This window comes from Suricata suricatta, chromosome 9 (genome assembly GCF_006229205.1).
Source record: "Suricata suricatta isolate VVHF042 chromosome 9, meerkat_22Aug2017_6uvM2_HiC, whole genome shotgun sequence".
NCBI lineage: Eukaryota > Metazoa > Chordata > Mammalia > Carnivora > Herpestidae > Suricata > Suricata suricatta.
In genome coordinates, this window is record NC_043708.1 from 80,321,774 (window position 1) to 80,341,011 (window position 19,238).

Genomic DNA, 19,238 nt, shown 5'->3' on the forward strand with positions numbered 1-19,238 from the left:
GATCATGGCCTGAGCTGAAATCAGACACTTAACTAATTGAGCCACCCCAGTGCCTCTTCTTTTAATTCTTTAATGACTTTGTTCTTTTTATTTTATTTTTTATTTATTCATTTATTTTTGAGAGTGGGGAGGGGCAGAGAGAGAGGGAAAGAGAGAATCCCAAGTAGGCTCCCTTATCAGGCTTCTTTAACCATTCATCAGTTGATGGACATTTGGGCTCTTTCTATAATTTGGCTATTGTTGATAGTGCTGCTATAAATATGGGGTGCGTGTGTCCCTTCAAATCACCATTTTTGTATCCTTTGGATATACCTAGTGGTGCAATTGCTGGGACATAGGGTAGTTCTAGTTTTAATTTTTTGAGGACCCTCCAAACTGTTTTCCAGAGTGGCTGCACCAATTTGCATTCCCACCAACAGTACAGGAGGATTCCCCTTTCTCCATATCCTGGCCAGCAGCTGTGGTTTCCTGAGTTACTAATTTTGGCCACTCTGACCGGTGTGAGGTGGTATCTCAGTGTGGTTTTGATCTGTATTTCCCTGATGATGAGTGATGTTGAGAATCTTTTCATGTGTCTGTTAGCCATCTGGATGTCTTTGGAAAAGTGTCCTGTGTGTTTGCTCACTAGATTATTTGTTTTTTGGGTGTTGCGTTTGTTAAGTTCTTTGTATATTTTGGATACCAATCCTTTATCTGATAGGTACGTATGTACGTCATATCTTCTTCCATTCTGTTGATTGTTTCCTTCTCTGTGCAGAAGCTTTTTATCTTAATGAGGAGAAAAGAGACACATTCTTAGACCAGGTTATTTCATTGGGCCTGAGTGTTAGGCAGTGCCCAGAGAAAAGCACATCAGACTCAGCAGCAGGAGTGTCTGGTGCCAGTGGCGTGGGCTCCTCTATAACAGCGTAGGAGAGCGTCTGACTTCAGGATCCCAAGGAGAAGCACATACAAGTTCTATTTTATTGTTGCCACCTTCGCTACTCTTTATGCTCTTTCATTTCACTTGCATTTTAATCTTTGAAACAAATTGGTTTTTTCCTCATGTATATTTTATAGTTTGTATATTTCATATATGATAGATTCTGCATTGTGTTTTCCTCTTCCTTAGTGCTCTGGAAATTTTTTGGTTATCCCTTACTTTATTTGCCTGCAGATATTCCAGGATTTTGTTATTTCCTTGTGCATTACGTCAGAGAACTTTACCAACACTGTTCTAATAACCATTTATTTTCCAAATACATGAAGGAGCCCTACCCACCCCCTCCCCAGCACACCCTGATTATAACATCATTTTTAATGGAGTCCTGTTCAGCTCCAGGACTTGTTGAATGCTCTAATGTGAGCTCCTGCTTGATATCCTAAATATAGCTTGTATAAAAGCCTCTTCCCATGTTGAGAAGCCTTTCAGTTCACTCAAGGAAAACCTAATAGTCTGTTTTTATATCTAAAGTCACTGTTCGCTGACTGTTCTTTTTTCCCCTCAGTGTACCCCAGTATTTGCCTTCAAATTATAGAAAACTTCACAAAATTTGGTTTTCTGCGTGTAGAAGTCTGGAGTCTCGGGCTTTTTCTAAATTGCTGTTCATGGTCCAAAATGGCTGTCTGAGCTCCAACCATCATATCTGCATTCCAGTCAGCAGGAAGGAGTTAGGGATGAAGTTACATGTGTTATTTTTCTGTCATCTTAACTGGCCAGAGATTAACCCAGTGGCCACACTTAGCTGTGGAAGAATTGAATCCAACAAAAAAATCAGGGGCTCCATTGCCAAGAAATAAGGAGAGAATAGATATTGGGGGAAACAATAGTCTGCTGAGAAATACCCTAAAGTTTATGTCTTACGGAGAAGAATATCATTCTGGTTTGGTTAAATTGTGAGCCAAAGATAAAGGCCTTAAAAGTAGCAGACACCGGGGCACCTGGGTGGCTCAGTCAGTTAAGCGTCTGACTTCGGCTCAGGTCATGATCTCAGTCTGTGGGTTCGAGCCCCACGTCAGGCTCTGTGCTGTCAGCTCAGAGCCTGGAGCCTGTCTTCAGATTCTGTGTCTCCCTTTCTCTCTGCTCCTCCCCCATTCATGCTCTTTCTCTCTGTCTCTCAAGAATAAATAAGAATTTTTTAAAAAATTAAAAAAAAAGTAGCAGACGCCTGGGGGTGCCTGGGTGGCTCAGTTGGTTGGGGAACTGGACTCTTGATTTTGGCTCAGGTCATGTTGCACAGCTTGTGGGTTCGGGCCCCATGCTGGGCTCTGCATTGACAGTGCGGAGCCTGCTCGAGATTCTCCCTCTCTCTCCGTCCTCCCCTGCTTCGAAAAAAAAAAAAAAAAAAAAAACCCCAAAAAACTTAAAAAACAGTAGACCCGTGGTAGCTCAGTGATAGCTCTTTGAGCTAGTTTTACTTGGTACTCAGATCCAGACAGGCTGTTAGCTTTTGTGCAATAGTATGTCATTCCTCAGTGACCATGGTCTGTTCCTTCATCCAAGCCGCCATCACTGGGCTGGTGCACCTCTTAAAGCTCTGCAACCTTTATGCATCCAGGAGTCTCTTCACTTTGCTACAGAACTCCTTCCTCTTTCCTCAGAGTTTGTTTTGGCATGACCTGGGCTCATCACCATTATCACTGCTATGCTGCCTGTGTTGCGTTGTGGAAATAACGGGAACACTAGACCTGCGTGGTGTTTTATGGCTGGTCCAGCCTAGGAAGGTGTGCAGGGTGCTTACAACTTCGTTAGTGCCCAGTGTTCTATATACGATGCCCCCTCCCACCCCCGCCCCGTCTCAGAGACTTGGCCCAGAGGCCTCCTCCCCTGAGGCTTGCCAGCAATCCTTAACTGGATTTACTGTGCTTTATTAAGCATTCCCTTTAGTAAAGAATATCTTCGACATGTGTAATGCCCCAGTTGGCTTCTTTCTAAAGCTTGCTTCCTGTTCCCGTGGCTCTGGGCATACACTGGAGGACTCTGTACCATTTCCTGTAAGGCCTGGTTACTGGTTACATTCACATATACTTTTCACTTCGTCCGTGAAGAGGAAAGGGCATGTTAAACCAGATTTGCTCTCTTACCTTTGCAGGGATACCTCACTTCATGTGGTATATATTGTCTGTATGTTGTAAGTTCATTTCCATCCTGGGCCCAGGAAAGACCTATCCTTTGGTGTGCAGTTGTAGTTTCTACTTATACAGTTTGCTGATAATTTTATTTCTACTTATATTCACCTAATTCTTGTTCCTTGAAGCTGTAGAGGGCTACTCTAATTTTGTTGCTTCAAAAACAGAAGAGCTGCTGTTAACCCCCAGGTGGTGTGCTTGCATTGTAACATCTTGGCTTACCCATCATGCATTGGGCTTGTCAGGTGGTCAGTATTTTACTTTAAGGAAACCATCTGTTTGGCATTTCCCCCTCATTTTCTTACCTTCTTATTTCTTTTGCCTCTTGTGAGCTATCGGTCAGTATGGAGTTAGAGCAATATTCCCCACTGGTTTGTTCTGAAATAAAATTTTCACTGGTCAACAGCCAAGTGAGAAAATGAAAGGCAGAATAATGTGTAAATGAAGATTTATTTTTTATTTTTATTCTTATATTTTTTTAAATGTTTAATGTTTGTTTATTTTTGAGAGGGAGAGAGAGAGAGAGACAGAACCTAAGCAGGGGCGGGGCAGAGAGAGAGGGAGACACAGAATCTGAAGTAGGCTCTAGGCTCTGAGCTGTCAGCACAGAGCCTGGCACGGGTCCCGAACCCACCAACTGTGAGATCATGACCTGAGCTGAAATCAGACGCTTAACTGACTGAGCCACCCAGGCACCTCATATTCTTCTTTCTTTTAAGTGAAGATTTATTACTATAAGATTCCTTCCTTGATTTCACATCCTCCTCTGTCTTTGGCCCCATTCTCCGTGCGCTTAATGCCCAAACCCAAACCTCTTTGAAGGACTTGCCTAGACTTACTGAGTCCTCTCCTCACCTCATGTTCACTCCTCTTCACACCAGGATCTGCGTTCGGTGCCTATGGAGTCTGCTCTTGGCAAGGTCTCCTACAGTCCCACGTTACCCCAGCGTGGATGCTCTGTGTCCTCCTCCTCCTCCTCAACCTCAGGAGCATCTGGGACATGATGTTGAAGCTCTTTACATGCCCTTCCCTGGTCTGGAATGTTCCGTCTCTGGCTTGTCTCAGCTCAAGTGCAGTGTCCTCAGATAGGTCTTCCTGACCATGTCCAAGTATGTTCCCTCACACTCTCACTGCCGGTCATTCTCTAATTAGAGTGTAGGGAGACCAGATTTTACTTTTGTCCTCTTAGGGGTCTCTGGCTAGACCTGTGAATTTAATAGATATGAGATGAGACAGATTAACAGGAAAATAGTGTACAGGTTTTTACACATAGACAGGAAGCCCCATAGGAAAACAAAAACCCAAAGAAGTGGCCAGGCCTATGTGTTTAGATGGTAGGTTGAACAGAGAAAGGCAGTTATGGAAAACGTCAGTTAACATATCTGTGCAGACTGAAGAAAGACAAGAGTCTTTTTGCCAAGTTCTGTTAGTACAGAATTCTCTTGGCCTCGATATTCTGTCTCTGGTAATGAGAAGATTTCCTCCTTCTCGATATAGGAGGGCATCTTTCATGTGAGAGTTTTATTGCCTTCTTTCAGAAAGAAAAATGGAAGAAGGTCAGAGGGCCTTTTTCTTGCACCTTCTATTTTTAAGAACCCTTAGCTCAAAGTAATGCTTCTGTCAAAGTGGCGTATTTTGGGGTGGCCACCCATCACCCTTTAAGGGCATCACACCTTCTCTTCAACAGCACTTTCTGAGCTTGAATTCACGTATCTATTGTTTGTTTTCCCAAGTTCTGTGACAGCTGGAACCACGTCTGTTTTCTCACTTCTGTGTGCTAACAGTGCCTGCCAGAGCGGCCCCCAGTGGGTGCGGGTGATGAGGCGTGATGGGTGCATGAGTAGATGACAGGCCTCCGGACTCACGGGCTGTTTAACCCTCCCAGGACCACATTCGCAGAATTGTGCTTCCCCAAGCCTTTCCGGAGCTTTTACAGCAAGGAATCCGATAAAACCTCAGGAAAACTAACCTTATGTATTTGATACACGTAGTGGATGAGAATTTTGTTTATTATATAATTCAAGGTACCGTAGGTTGTAAATGTCTGTTAGAATTCAGTGTTGCTGAGAGCTTTCTTGCACCTAAGAAAGTATTTATGCCGTTCCTCTTCTGGGAAATGTGGAATGTCACATTTCCCCTCTTTTTTGCCCTGGCTGCCTGTATGTTTCAAGACAAAGTCAGGGTTCACATAGAGGCTCAGAGTCAGCACTAACAAGGGAGCAGCTAAGGAGAAAGACACAGGTTTGGGAGTCAAGGTTGGATCTGAAATTCAACCTTGTCTCTGTTTATCTGTGGGCAGGAAATGGAAACTTTCTGAGCCTGAGCTGCCTGCTCTGTAGAACAGAGATGGGGCCTACTGGGCAGGGTGGGGAGATACCTGGGCCAGGAGAGTATGTTTCTTCCCTCAGCATCCCTTCTCACAGGATGTATAGACAATATACGTTTTCCATACAATAGAATATGGATACAGTAAAGCACATTTAATAATTTAAAGAACAGTAAATAGAATATTTAGTTATTTGGTGAAAAGCAGTTAGGTGAAAGCATGTCCAAGTTAGAAGAGGCATCAGATTTCCATGAAAAGATTTTTACGCTATCACTCGGCCTTTTTTCCCCTTTAATGTTTGTTTGTTTTTGTTTATTTATTTTTGAGAGAGCAGGGGAGGGGCAGAGTGAGAGGGGGAAACAGAGGATCTGAAGCAGGTTCTGTGCTGACAGCAGAGAGCCTGGTGCGGGGCTGGAACTCACGAACTCTGAGATCATGACCTGAGCCAGAGCTGGATGCTTAACTGGCTAAGCCACCCAGGTTTCTTGCCTTCTTTTCTTCTTAATGTTTTTTTACATTTATTTATTTTTGGGAAACACAGAGACAGCACAAATGGGGAAAGGGCAGAGAGAGAGGGAGACACAGAATCTGAAGCAGGCTCTAGGCTCTGAGCTGTCAGCACAGAGCCCGATGAAGGGCTCGAACTCACAAACTGTGAGATCATGACCTGAGGTGAAGTCGGAGGCTTAACCGACTGAGTCACCCAGGCACCTCTGCCTTATTTACTTTCCAGCACTCGTCACTAGGGAGAATACTCATTTGCCTTCTTATCCGTATTGGCCAGTTGGGCCATGTCTGTCTGACTTTACCCATGCACTCCTCGCCTCTAGATCAGTACCCTTGCATAATCCTGTGACCTGTACTCAGTAACGTCTGTTGAATGAATGGAACGGAATGTTTTCGTTCACTCCTTAGATAACTTTGAAAGGGAAACATGCAGTCTCTCTGGCACGAGTTTTGTTTTTAAACCACACTTTAGGAAAAGATGACTGAACACCTATATAATAGTACAATGACATGTAATGTTTGAAAAGTAGAACTTTTGAGCTAGATGATCATTATCTTAGTTGCTAATGGTTAGCTCTCTAGGGGGGAAAAACATTTTCTTTTTCTCTTTTAGGTCAATGAACCCCCTGAAATCAATTTAGTTCTGTACCCTCAGGGCCTGACTGGTGAAGAAGTATATGTGAAAGTGGATTTGAGGGTCAAATGCCCCCCAACCTATCCAGATGTGTGAGTACATTTATAAACACTTCTTGATGTGATATCACGTCTCTGTTTTGACATCATGGAAATTGACATGAATGGTATTTTCTCCTTCCTGTCTCCATTCCATTTTAAATTTCATTTCCTATCACCTATATTTCATTGAAACTATATCAGCAGTAAACATTCTTATGAAACGAGGCTCAGGTCATGATCTCACGATTTGTGAGTTTGAGCCCCACATAGGGCTCACTGCTATCAGCGCAGAGCCTGCTTCAGATCCTTTGTCCCCCTCTCTCTCTCTGATCCCCGCCTGTCTCCGCCCCTTCACCGCTTGTGTACTTTCTCTCTCTCTCTTTCTCAAAATTAAATAAGCATTAAAAAAATTAAAAAAAAAACAACCACTCAGCCAACAGAGTCACCCAGGTGCCCTGGGATGATTTAAAAAACAACAACAACATGGAAATGATTATAAAAGAGCTATAAAGTAAACATTATATTAAATTGTATGTATTTATATAGAAAATTATATATGTAACTATATAAAATTACAAATTACATGTCAAGGACATAAAGAGAAAGCTGAAAAAATTTTTTGAATAAATTTTTAAACTTTAATTAGTATTGTAGATAGGGTTTTCATCATTCTTTTAATATTGATTGCTATATAATGACTGTTGAATTAAAAAGAAGTTATGTAAGGCTTGACTTAGGGGAGCGTTCTTATCATTGGAGATGATACGGGACAGGAAAACTTTCTTTTTCTGCAAAATAGTTTTTGATGCCACATTGAGAGATCCCTGGGTTAGATGGGCCATACTCAGGACTGTATAGCCTTTCCATTCTTTTTCTCACATTTCCATCTGTCCAAGGAGATATTGATGTAGCGACCTAGCACACCAGAGCATTGAGAGAACGCAGAGGGGTAATAGTAAAGGCTTTGCTAGATTCACATACCATCAGTTACTCAGAAATGCTTGGTATGAAGTAATTCAGCTGCAGTAAAATAAAGTCTGTTTGATGTTAGTGAATTGTTATTGGATATTCATTTAAAAAAAATTTTAACATTTATTTTTGAGAGAGAGAGAGACGGTATGAGCAGGGGAGGAGCAGAGAGAGGGAGACACAGAATCAGAAGCAGGCTCCAGGCTCTCAGCCAGCAGCACAGAGCCCGATGCAGGGCTTGAACTCTCGAACTGTGAGATCATGACCTAAGCCAAAGTTTGGTGCTTAACCAACTGAGCCACCCAGGCACCCCTGTTATTGGATATCTCTTGACTGGGAAGCAAGGGGAAGCTGAGAGGTGGCTGCGCACCTCGCACAGGAAGTGTTGAGTCTTGGTTGTGCTCTGCAGGGAGACGAAGAGTGCGGGGCACGCCTGTGGTAGCTGAGTGTGCAGAGCACACACAGGTAGATTCAGATGTGGGTGAGCGGGCATATCCACCTCGTTGGCAATCAGAGGGAGTGACACAACAGGGCACATAGTGGGGATGCTGGATGGGTCACAGAAGCTTCAGCCGCTTTTTGGGGTTTTAAGTAATCTCTGTACCCAACGTGGGGCTCAAGCTCACAATCCCAAGGTCAGGAGTCACATGGTCTACCTATTGGGCCAGCCAGACACCCCACCCGAGGCTTCCTCTTGCCTGGTTGTGCTTGGCCTGCTTTATGCTGGAGCACACGAACGAGCCCAGAGCACTTGGACTCTTGTGGATGAAGTGTGAGAGCTGGGTGATTGTTGGGGGCAAGTCGGGATGGAGCCCAGTAAGCCTGGTTCCCTTGGGGTAACGGCTTCTCCCCCAGGGGCTGCAGGTGACCCCAGGTCAAGCACTGTGTCAGCAGAGTCTCTGGGATGCCGTTGAAATCCTTTGAGATGAAGGGAAACACTGCTGGAGGCATAGAGGCCTGTATGAAATCCCCGCGCCCCAAGGTTGCACTTAACAAAAGGAATGGAAAGAGGCCATCCATTTTTGGAGTAACTCCTTTTTGTCTTTTTCTTTTCCAGAGTCCCTGAAATAGAGTTAAAGAATGCTAAAGGTCTGTCAAATGAGAGTGTTCATTTGTTAAAATCCCACCTAGAGAAAGTGGCCAAAAAACATTGTGGAGAGGTAAGATATATTTAACCGGACTTGGGGTTTTTTTATTTTTTTATTTATTTTTTATTTTTGAGAGACAGAGAGAGACAGCATGAGTGAGGTAGGGACAGAGAGAGAGAGAGGGAGACACAGAATCGGAAGCAGGCTCCAGGCTCTGAGCTGTCAGCACAGAGCCCTATGTGGGGCTCAAACCCACGAGCCGTGAGATCATGACTTCAGGTGAAGTCGGCTGCTTAACCGACTGAGCCACCCAGGCACCCCTTTATTTTTTATTTTTTTAATTAAAAAAAAATTTTTTTAATGCTTTATTTATACAGAAGAGACAGAGCATGAGAGGGGGAGGGTCAGAGAGAGAGGGAGACACAGAGTCTGAAACAGGCGCCAGGCTCTAAGCTAGCTGTCAGCACAGAGCCTGACGCGGGGCTTGAACCCACGAACGTGAGATCTGACCTGAGCCAAAGTCAGAGGCTTAACCGACTGAGCCACCCAGGCGCCCCTAGGCGCCCCTTTAAAATGACTTGTAAGAGGACAATAGAAATCTCACCTCATTCACTAGTCTTCACCTTCTTGCCTTTTCTTTGGCTTAGAGGCTGTTGCATTGCACCTCAAACCCAATTTTGACTATAGTGCTTTGTTTCTTATTCGTATATACAAAGAAAAACATTGTTAAGTGTATTTCCTTAATTTACAATTTTTATCAAAGATAATTTATAGAGTGTGCATTAGTGGTATCTTGATGCTTCAGAATTTTTCTGCAAAGAGTTCATTTGACCCTGGCCATTAACTGTTCACACACTTTGGACCTGGCATCATAACCTAATCTTTTTTTTTTTTTAATTTTTTTTAATGCTTTATTTATTTTTGATACAGAAGAGACAGAGCATGAGAGGGGGAGGTCAGAGAGAGAGGGAGACACAGCATCTGAAACAGGCTCCAGGCTCTGAGCTAGCTGTCAGCACAGAGCCTGACGCGGGGCTCAAACCCACGAACGTGAGATCTGACCTGAGCCGAAGCCAGAGGCTTAACCGACTGAGCCACCCAGGCACCCCCATCATAACCTAATCTTGACTTGAACCTTTACGTTGGAAAATGTTTGCAGACAAGTAATCTATTTATCTATTTTTTACTTATTTTGGGGAGGGCACAAGCAGGGGAAGGGCAGAGTGAGAGGGACAGAGGATTGGAAGCGGGCTCTGCACTGACAGGATCATAGCAGCAAGCCCCATGAGGGGTTTGAACTTACGAACTGTGAAATCATGACCTGAGCTGAAGTCAGATGCTCAATTGACTGAGCCACTCAAGTACCCTAGACAAGTAATTTGTGACCAAACCTTGCCACCTCCCCCTGCTGCATATCCGAAGAGCTGATTGTTTTCCTTCTCGGTGATTAGTGACATACTGTACTACGATGACGTTACTTTTGTATCTGAGCATTTCCATTCAGTTCAGTACTAATTCTCTCCTAATGCTCTGTATATCTGGATATACATGAGCTTCCCTTTAGGTGGTAGGTCTCTCTGGAGGGCTAGACTGGGTGACTTCTTAGAGCAGGGGGTTCCTCTGGGTTTCTTAGCCCAGATCTGTTCCCTTTCAAGTATGACTCATCTTTTTCCTTTCTTTTGTGTAAAACCACTCAGAGTTTGTGCCTAGGCAGCTTGTGCTTAAGTATCCCATTCTGTCAGAACTGAGAAGAGTCACGGAGGGACTTAACCCTCGCCTCTGTGTCTCTTTTGGACTTCTGTAAAGTGACGTGACAGTTTTCCAGTTAGGCTCTGTAACATAGCACGTCACAGCGTGACACCTCCTCCCACCCGGTACTGTTTCCAAGAGCTTCAGTGATAACTGAGCTACAGAGGTGATTGTAGGACCGCCCAGATAAAAAAAAAACGAGTCCCTGGGAATTATTCCAGAGTTTTTTCTAAATAGTCTGATGTCTAACTGAAAAATAATGTGGAATTATATTGAAAAATCAACTCTAGAATCCTCTGGTTTCTTGGATCCATGATGTGTGAATTTCTTTTTGGAAAATACCTTGCTTTATTTTTTTTTTAACGTATGTTATGTATTTTGTGTATTTATAATACAAGATAGTATTATTAATTGTATTCACTGAGCGGTACACTCGATCCCCAGAACTTACTCATTGTAGAACCAGAAATTTGTGCCCTTTGACCGACATCTCATCCCTTCTCCTATCCCCGCTCCTGATAACCACCACTCTAGTCCCTGTTTTTAGGAGTTTGGCTTTTTTGGATTCCACATATAAGTGAGATGACCCAGTGTTCATCTTTCTCAGTCGGACTTCCTTCACTTAGCATAATGCCCGCAAGGTCCATCCCTGTTGTTGCCAATAGCAGATGTCCTTTCTCATGGCCAGATAGTATCCGTGTGTGTGTGTGAGAGAGAGAGAGAGAGAGAGAGAGAGAGAGAGAGAGACATCTTTATTCATTCATCTGTTGGCAGACACTGAGGTTGTTTTCATAACTTGGCTGTTGTGAATGATGCAGCGATAACATGGGAGTGCAGACAGTCTCCTCAAGATCATATTTTCATTTCCTTTGGTGCCCAGAAGTGGGGTTGCTGGACCATATGGTCATCTATTTTTAGTTTTTGAGAAACTATCACACTGTTTTCCATAGCAGCTGAACCAATTTCATTCCCACCAACAATGCACTCAGATTCCCTTGACTCGTTATCTCCGATCTTTTTGATAACACCCATTCTAACAGGTGTGAAGTGTTACCTCATTGTAGTTTGATTTGCATTTCCCTGATGATGAATGATGTTGAGCATCTTTTCATGTGCCTGTTGGCCTTCTGAATGTCTTCTTTGGAAAAATGTCTATTCAGATCCTCTGCCCATTTTCTAAATGGATTATTTGGGATTGTTTTGGCTGTTAAATTGTATGCGTTCCTTATACACTTTGAGTATTAGCTCCTTATCAGGTACATGATTTGCAAATATTTCCTCCCATTCCATAGGTTGCCTTTTCATTTTGGTGTGCAGAAGTTTTAGAATTTGATACAGTCCCATTTGTTTATTTTTTCCTTTTGATGCCCATTCTTGGGCTTTCTTTTAAATTATACTTTTTATTTTGAGATAATTATAAATTCACATGCAGTTTTAAGAAATGATACTAAGAGATCTCATATACCCTTTACTCAGTTTCAGGGATGTTACATAAGTGGAATCATACAATATGTACTCTTTGAGATTGACTTTTTTTTTTAAGTTTATTTATTTTTAAGAGAGTGAGTTTTTTTTTTTTAAGGAGGAGCAGAGAGAGAGAGAGAGAGAGAATCCCAAGCATTCTCCCATGATGTCCGATCCTCAGCTCAGTCCCATGCACCATGAGATTATGACCTGAGCGGAAACCAAGAGTTGGTTGCTTAACCGACTGAGCTACCCAGGTGCCCCTTGGCTTTATCACTCAGCATAATTCTCTAGGATATCCAGATTGCTGCATGTATCAGTAGTTGTTATTTCTTATTACTAAGTATATTCCATGATATAGATATACCACTGTTGATTTAGCCATTCACCAGGTGTAGGATGTTGGAGTTGTTTCTAGTTTTTGGCTATTAAAAATAAAGCTGTTGAAAAATTCTTATATAGGGTGTTTTTTTAATGTGCATTTGTTTGAGAGACAGAGAGAGAGAGAGAGAGAGAGAGAGCGCACAGAGAGCACAAGCAAGGGAGGGGCGGAGAGAGAGAGGGAGACATAGAATCTGAAGTAGGCTCCAGGATTTGACTTTTCAGCACAGAGCCCAGAACAGGGCTTGAACCCACAAACTGTAAGATCATGACCTGAGCGAAGTCAGATGCTTAACTGGCTGAACCACCCAGGTGCCCCGATGGGATTTTTTTTTAATGTTTGTTTATTTTTGAAAGATAGTGCACATGAGCTGGGGAGGCATAGAGAGAGGGGGACAGAGGATCTGAAGGATCTGCTGTCAACACAGAGCCCACTTCAGATCCTCTGTCCCCCTCTCTCTATGCCTCCCCAGCTCCCCAGTGGAGGGGCTTAAACTCACCAATCGTGAGATCTGACCTGAGCCGAAGTTGGATGCTTAACCGACTGAGGTACCAAGATGCCTCTCATATATAGGTTTGTATGTAAACATAAATTTTCATTTCTCTAGAATAATTGCCCAGAAGTGTAATTGTGGGCATATATTAGGGGCATGTTCAATTTTTTAAGCAACTGCCAAACCTTTCCAGATTGGCTGTACCACTTTACATCCCCACTGGCAAGATGTGAGTGACCCAGTTTCTCCACATCCTTGACAGCATTTGATGTCACTTAAAAAAAAAAAAAAAAGTTTATTTATTTTAAGAGAGAGAATGCTCATGCACACACAAGTGGGAGAGGGAGAGAGAATTCCAAACAGGCTCTGCGCTGTGCGCACAGAACCCAACAGGGGGCTCCATCTCACGAACCGTGAGACCATGACCTGATCCAAAATCAAGAGTCAGATGCTCAACCCACTGAGCCAATCAGGTGCCCCAGTGTTGTCATATTTTTTATTTCAGCTGTGTTTTAATACATGTTGTAATGGTTAATTTTATATGTCAACCTGGCTAGACCATGGTAGCCAGATATTTGGACAAACCCTATCATTCTAGATCTTTCTGTGAAGGTATTTCTTTTTAGATGAGATTAACATTTAAATTAGTAGAGTTTGAGTTAAGCAGATCACCCTCTGTAATGCCGGTGGGCCACATCCAGTCCCTTGAGGGCTTTACCAGAGAAAGATTGGCCTCCCTGGAAGGAGAAGGAATAGCCGGAGGAAGGCTGTCAGACGGGAATAGCAACATCAGCTCTTTGCTGGGTCCCCAGCCTGCTGGTCTACCCCGCAGAGTTTGGACTTTCCTGCCTATAACGGCATGAGTCAGTTCCTTGAAACCAGTCCCTCTCTCTGTACATGCACACACACTTGTGTGCACACACACATCCTATCCTGTTGGTTCTGTTTCTCTGAAGAACCCTGGCTAGTACAGATAGGTGTTGGGAAGTGATGGTGGGGTGACTGGTATAAATGAGGTCAGGAGAGGCTTCTGATGAGGTCACATTTGAGCAGAGTGCTGAGAGAAGCAAGCCAATATAGATACAGGGGGAGAGAGGGACAGGGCCACTGTGGAAAGTAGTTCTTATTTTTATCTAGTCTTACAGATCATATCTGATGTGTTTGTACAGGAAGTGCTACTAAATAAAATGGATTGTCAAAAGAAAAACCCTGTGCCGCTTGGCTCCTTTCTGGTGTAGAAGTGGTTTCTCATTGACATACCAGGAACTGCCTCCTTTCCCTAGCTTTTCTTAAAAGAGCTTTCCTTTGAAAAATTTGTGTCTTAGACTCTAAACTAGTGTTTCTTAGCTGTAAAGTGAAGCATATCCAGTGAATGCCACAGCTTCTGCTATAAGCAGAAAATACATTGAGGTGCCTGGGTGGCTCAGTCAGTTGACTATCCAACTTCAGCTCAAGCCATGATCTTGTGGTTCATGAGTTCAACCCCCGTGTCAGCTCTGTTCTGACAGCTCTGAGCCTGGAGCCTGCTTTGGATTCTGTGGTTCCCTCCCTCTTTCTCTCCACTCTTCCCCCACTTGCATTGTTTCTCTCTCTCTCTCTCAAAAATAAGTAAGTATTTTAAAAAATTACAAAAAGAAAATATGTGAACTTCCCCCAACCACAGCTGTGGTGTCTGTTTTTGCTCCTTGAGAGAAAGGTAAATGAACCCCAAGTATACTGACTTTATATTCTTGAGTACAGTGACTTTTATTACTACTCATCACCCTCAAGTCCCTTTAGAAATAACAATTTTTATTTTTATTTTTTATTTATTTTTTGAAATAAGAATTTGTAACTGCTTTATTGTAATTGAAGAAAACGAAATTTCAGAGTGGTGGTCCTCATTTGCAGAAGCAGCTTGGGGTTCTTGACCTCTTAGGGCTTGGTGTTGGAGTAGTCAGTGTGGGGTCCCAGAAACCTTTGTCCTATGAGTTTACCAATCTCAGGTGTGATTTATGATCCCTAGAGGTACGGGAAAGTGGCTCCTATGCTCCCATAAAGAATGTCTCTGAGAGGGGGGCATTTTTCCTTCTGGTACTATCCGTGAATGCTTCCCCAAGAGGGAATGAAATGCTTTCTTAATATTGGCCAGCCTCCTACTGACCTGTTACTAGCAGGGAGAGAGTGAGGCCTCAAAGTATTTGCCTCTGCACCCAAGAGAATATTTTCAGTGCACTGTATGGACACATGAAGGCCCTCAAGCGAGTTCTGATTTTTCGGCTGTCATTATGTAGATAGGTTTGTGGTTGGGAACGTATTTTATTTTCATTCAGTGTTAAATATTTTATCAGATTCATTTGTACAGAAAAATATCTTTATCAGATTTATTATACAGAAAATGCCAATAAAGTCAAATAGGACTAAACGAAAAGTGACCTTTCTCTGGCAACCCCCATAAAAGCTTTCTCCTGCTACAGTTGCATCATACATGCCTAATTCAAAACATGGCTGTGGCAAAGTGAGTGTCACTGTTGTCAGTGGGTCTTTGATTGCCTGCCTGCCTTACTGTTGTCTCCTTTGGGCCCTGGCTTCCAGTCATTTGACCATTTGTGGTTGATTTTCATCTGCATGTTTAGGTGATGATATTCGAACTGGCTGACCATGTGCAGTCGTTTCTCAGCGAGCATAACAAGCCCCCTCCCAAGTCTTTCCATGAAGAAATGCTGGAAAGGCGGGCTCAGGAGGAGCAACGGAGGCTGTTGGAGGCCAAGCAGAAAGTGGAGCAGGAGGTAAGACCCTTGTCCCTACTGACGGCCGAGCCCAGAAGACTGTGAGCTCTGGGTTCTTCCTCTGTCTCTGCCTACACACTTACATTCTTTAAAAAAAATTTTTTTTTAATGTTTATTCATTTTTTTGAGAGACAGAGCACAAGCAGTGGAGGGGCAGAGAGTGAGTGAGACAGAGGATCCGAAGCAGGCTCCAGGCTCTGAACTGTCAGCACAGAGCCCGATAATGGAGCTCGAACCCACGAACTGTGAGATCATGACCTAAGCTGAAGTAGGGTGCTTAACCAACTGAGCCACCAAGGCGCCCCTCCACACTTATCTTTATTTAAGTTTGACTCAGCATTTGATTCAAGAAATGTGGATTTATATGAGAGGAGGCCCAAAGAATTCTTGAGAAATATTATGAGTGGTTTCCTCCCAACAAATCTCAGTGCTCCTCCTAGAACATTTCATTCTAGTCTAGTTTGTTAAAGAGAAGAGAAGAAGAAGGTTCGTTTAACTAAACTTCTTTTATTAATGGTCTTTCTGAGCTTGTAAAGTTGTTCAGGAATTCACTGAGGTTTTGTCTTTTATTGTTGTTTATTTATTTTGAGAGAGAGAGAAAGTGGGGAAGGGGCAGACAGGGAGAGAGAGGATTCCAAGCAGGCATTGCACCACCAGTGTGGAGCCCGAAGGAGGGCTAGAACTCATGAGCCCCGAGATCATGACCTGAGCTGACATTGAACACTTAACCAGTTGAGCCACCCCAGGCGCCCTAGAAATTTACTGAGTTTATAGAATATTTCCTTCTTCTATGAGACAAGTATCCCCTGCCCAAATAAGTAGCAAAAGCCAGACATTGAATTTTTTAATATTCACTAGCCATTTGTATTTTTTCTTTAATCTATTTACACAAGTATGTACACTCCCATGTTATTTTTTAAATCTTCTAGTCAAAGAAAATAATAGATATCTAAATTTCTTTCTTGATTTTTAACTTCATTTTTTTTCTACTTAGTATTTTAATAAACTTACCTATAACATATTTTGGTGTGGGCTATAAAAATGAGCGTCCTAAGTTGTTGTTTTTTCCCTCTCAACGTTTTTTTCTTAGTTGATTTGTAATATTTCTTTCAAAGTGTGCGTTAACTCTTTGTATGTACTAAGTTCTATTTGTGAATTATGTATTTTGTTCAATGTTTTTTCTTGAGTCCCTACCAGACTCTGAATTAGTTTCTTTTATAATACTTTGATATCTGAAAAGTCACATCCCCTCTCTTCATCTTCCGTTATTTGTACTTTTGTTTCTTCCTCACTCTTCTCACCCACTTATCTTACAGGTGAACTGCAGAATTGTTCTCTCAATATCAAAACAAACTCTCTGCACTAGACTTATCTATTTATTTAGGAAGAAGTGACGTCTTGACAATATTCAGACTTCCTATCCAGAAATGTTCTTCTCCATTTATTTTTATCTCTTGGTGAGGCTTTCTAGTTTTCTTCCTGTAGTTGTTACTGTGTTATTATTTCTTTTTTTTATGTTTATTTTTGAGAGAGAGAGGCAGAGCGTGAGTGGGGAGGGGCAGAGAGAGAGGGAGACACAGAATCCGAAGCAGGCTCCAGGCTCTAAGCTGTCCATCCAGAGCCCGATGCAGGGCTCGAACCCAAGAACTGTGAGATCATGATCTGAGCCAAGGTCAGACGCTTAATTGACTGAGCCACCCAGGTGCCCCCTGATATTACTATTTCTTGCAGTTGCTTCTAGGGTTTTGTTAATCTGTCTTTCTTAGGTTCTCCTCCTGGTTTTGGTTTTTTTCCCCCTTCATTTTGTTCATCCTGTGCTCATGTTAACACCTGTCTCTTTGTGGGCCCCTTCATTTCTTACCTCTTATCTCCTATTTAATTGTGTAGCCTAGTTATAATTTCGGAAGGCACATTTTTCTTAGATAGTGAATATTTGGCTAACAATCTTGTTTTGGTATACTGTTCACCTATAAGTTTTGGGTAATTTTTTCATTTTGACAGTTATTGCTAAGTCTTTTAGTGGTTTTGATATTTATACTGGAATTTTACTTTATTTATTTTCATTTATTTATTTATTTTAGAAAGCGAGAGAAGTAGGAGAGAGGGGCAGAGGGAGAGAGAGAGAATCTTTAATGTTTGTTTATTTTTCAGAAGAGAGCACAAGCAGGGGAGGAGTGGAAAGTGAGGAGGAAGAGGATCTGAAGAGAGTTCTGTACTGCCAGCAGCGAGCCCCATGTGGGGCTTGAACTCACTATACCTGTAATTTTAGGGGACTCATAAAAAAATACCCACTATTTTTCTTAACCTTAATTTGGATCCACTTGAGCAACAGATATAGAAGTCAATGGATGGAGATCAAAATACTACTTTTTAAAAAAAATTTTTAACATTTATTTTTGAGAGACAGACAGATCATGAGCTGGGAAGGGTCAGAGAGAGGGGGACACACAGAATCAGAAGCAGGCTCCAGGCTCTGAGCTAGCCGTCAGCACAGAGCCCGATGCGGGGCTCGAACCCACAAACCGTGGGTTCATGTCCTGAGCTGAAGTCAGACGCTCAATTGACTGAGGCGCCCCCAAAATACTACTTTTAATACTGAGCAAACTAGAGAATGCAGCTGAAGGTCTATAGCATGTAGGTATGGTGCCTGGGTCATTGCCGTTGCTGGTCAAGGCCCTGGAGACAGCCCAGCCCACCTTCACCATGTTGGCCCCACACCCCTGGGCAGAGGGCAGACACACATGCATGTTCTCCAAGACAGGCAGACATCAAAGAGGGGAGACTAGGTCAAGGTGGGGAGAAGTGGGCGGCCGATGGATGCTGTAGTGAAAGTCTTTCTACATAGAAACATGAAGAGTGGGGAGTCCTCCCTGCCCTCCCCAGACTCTTGAAACCATACTAAATGGGAACAACTACTACATAAGACTTGCTAAAACCGGCCTAACTACAGTGTGTTGTCAGGTTCTGCATATTCAGGCCTTTTAGGAAAGGAGGGCTTGAATGACAGAAATGCAAAAGGTTTTGTTGTGGTTGTAGAATTTCTATGTTACCTGGGTTTCAGAGATTGGCACTTGACGGCAGTGTGATTTCTTTCAGCAACGTGAAATCCTTCATGAGATTCAGAGAAGGAAAGAAGAGATAAAAGAAGAGAGAAAAAGGAAAGAAATGGCTAAACAGGTACTCTATATGTTGTACCATACTAGAATACTCTACATTTTGCTAAACATAAAATGTTATTTCCATTGATGATGTTTTCCTCTCCTGTGTTAGTAATAGTAAAGCTGAAAATGAAGCACTAAAAAAAAAAAATCCCCCAAGTAGTATTCATTGTGTATTTTATTTTTTATTATTTTTTAAAAATTTATTTATTTTGAGAGAGAGAGAGAGAGTGAAGGAAGGGCAGAATGGGAGAGAGAGAATCCCAAGCAGGCTCAAACTCATGAACTGTGAGATCACGTTCTGAGCCAAGATCAAGAGTTGGACACTGAACCAACTGAGACACTGAGGTGCTCCCTTTGTGTATGTTAGATTCTCCCAAGAGGAAGCAAAACGGAGAGTTGTGTGTTACCTGATGGAATTACAGTACTTTATCAAATGAGTCAAGGGAGAACGGGGATCGAAGTTTTGATAATTCAGTCTGGAATTCCATTTTTCTTTTTTAATTCTTAATAAGTACTTGGGAACAACTATTCAACTGAAGAGTGAATGG

General features: G+C 42.6%; 1 protein-coding gene across 4 annotated transcripts in view; it reads left to right on the plus strand.

Moving 5' to 3' along the window:
• The window catches only part of EIF2AK4 (eukaryotic translation initiation factor 2 alpha kinase 4), a 97,382-nt gene that overhangs the window by 3,917 nt on the left and 74,227 nt on the right, over positions 1 to 19,238 (plus strand). For 3 of the 4 annotated variants that reach the window (XM_029950209.1, XM_029950210.1, XM_029950213.1), the window contains exons 2-5: positions 6,555 to 6,667; positions 8,643 to 8,745; positions 15,377 to 15,529; positions 18,626 to 18,706. In XM_029950209.1, the coding sequence (XP_029806069.1) occupies positions 6,555 to 6,667; positions 8,643 to 8,745; positions 15,377 to 15,529; positions 18,626 to 18,706 (450 nt within the window). The remainder of the gene's footprint in view (positions 1 to 6,554; positions 6,668 to 8,642; positions 8,746 to 15,376; positions 15,530 to 18,625; positions 18,707 to 19,238) is intronic. The other variant, XM_029950212.1, reaches the window with a different exon arrangement.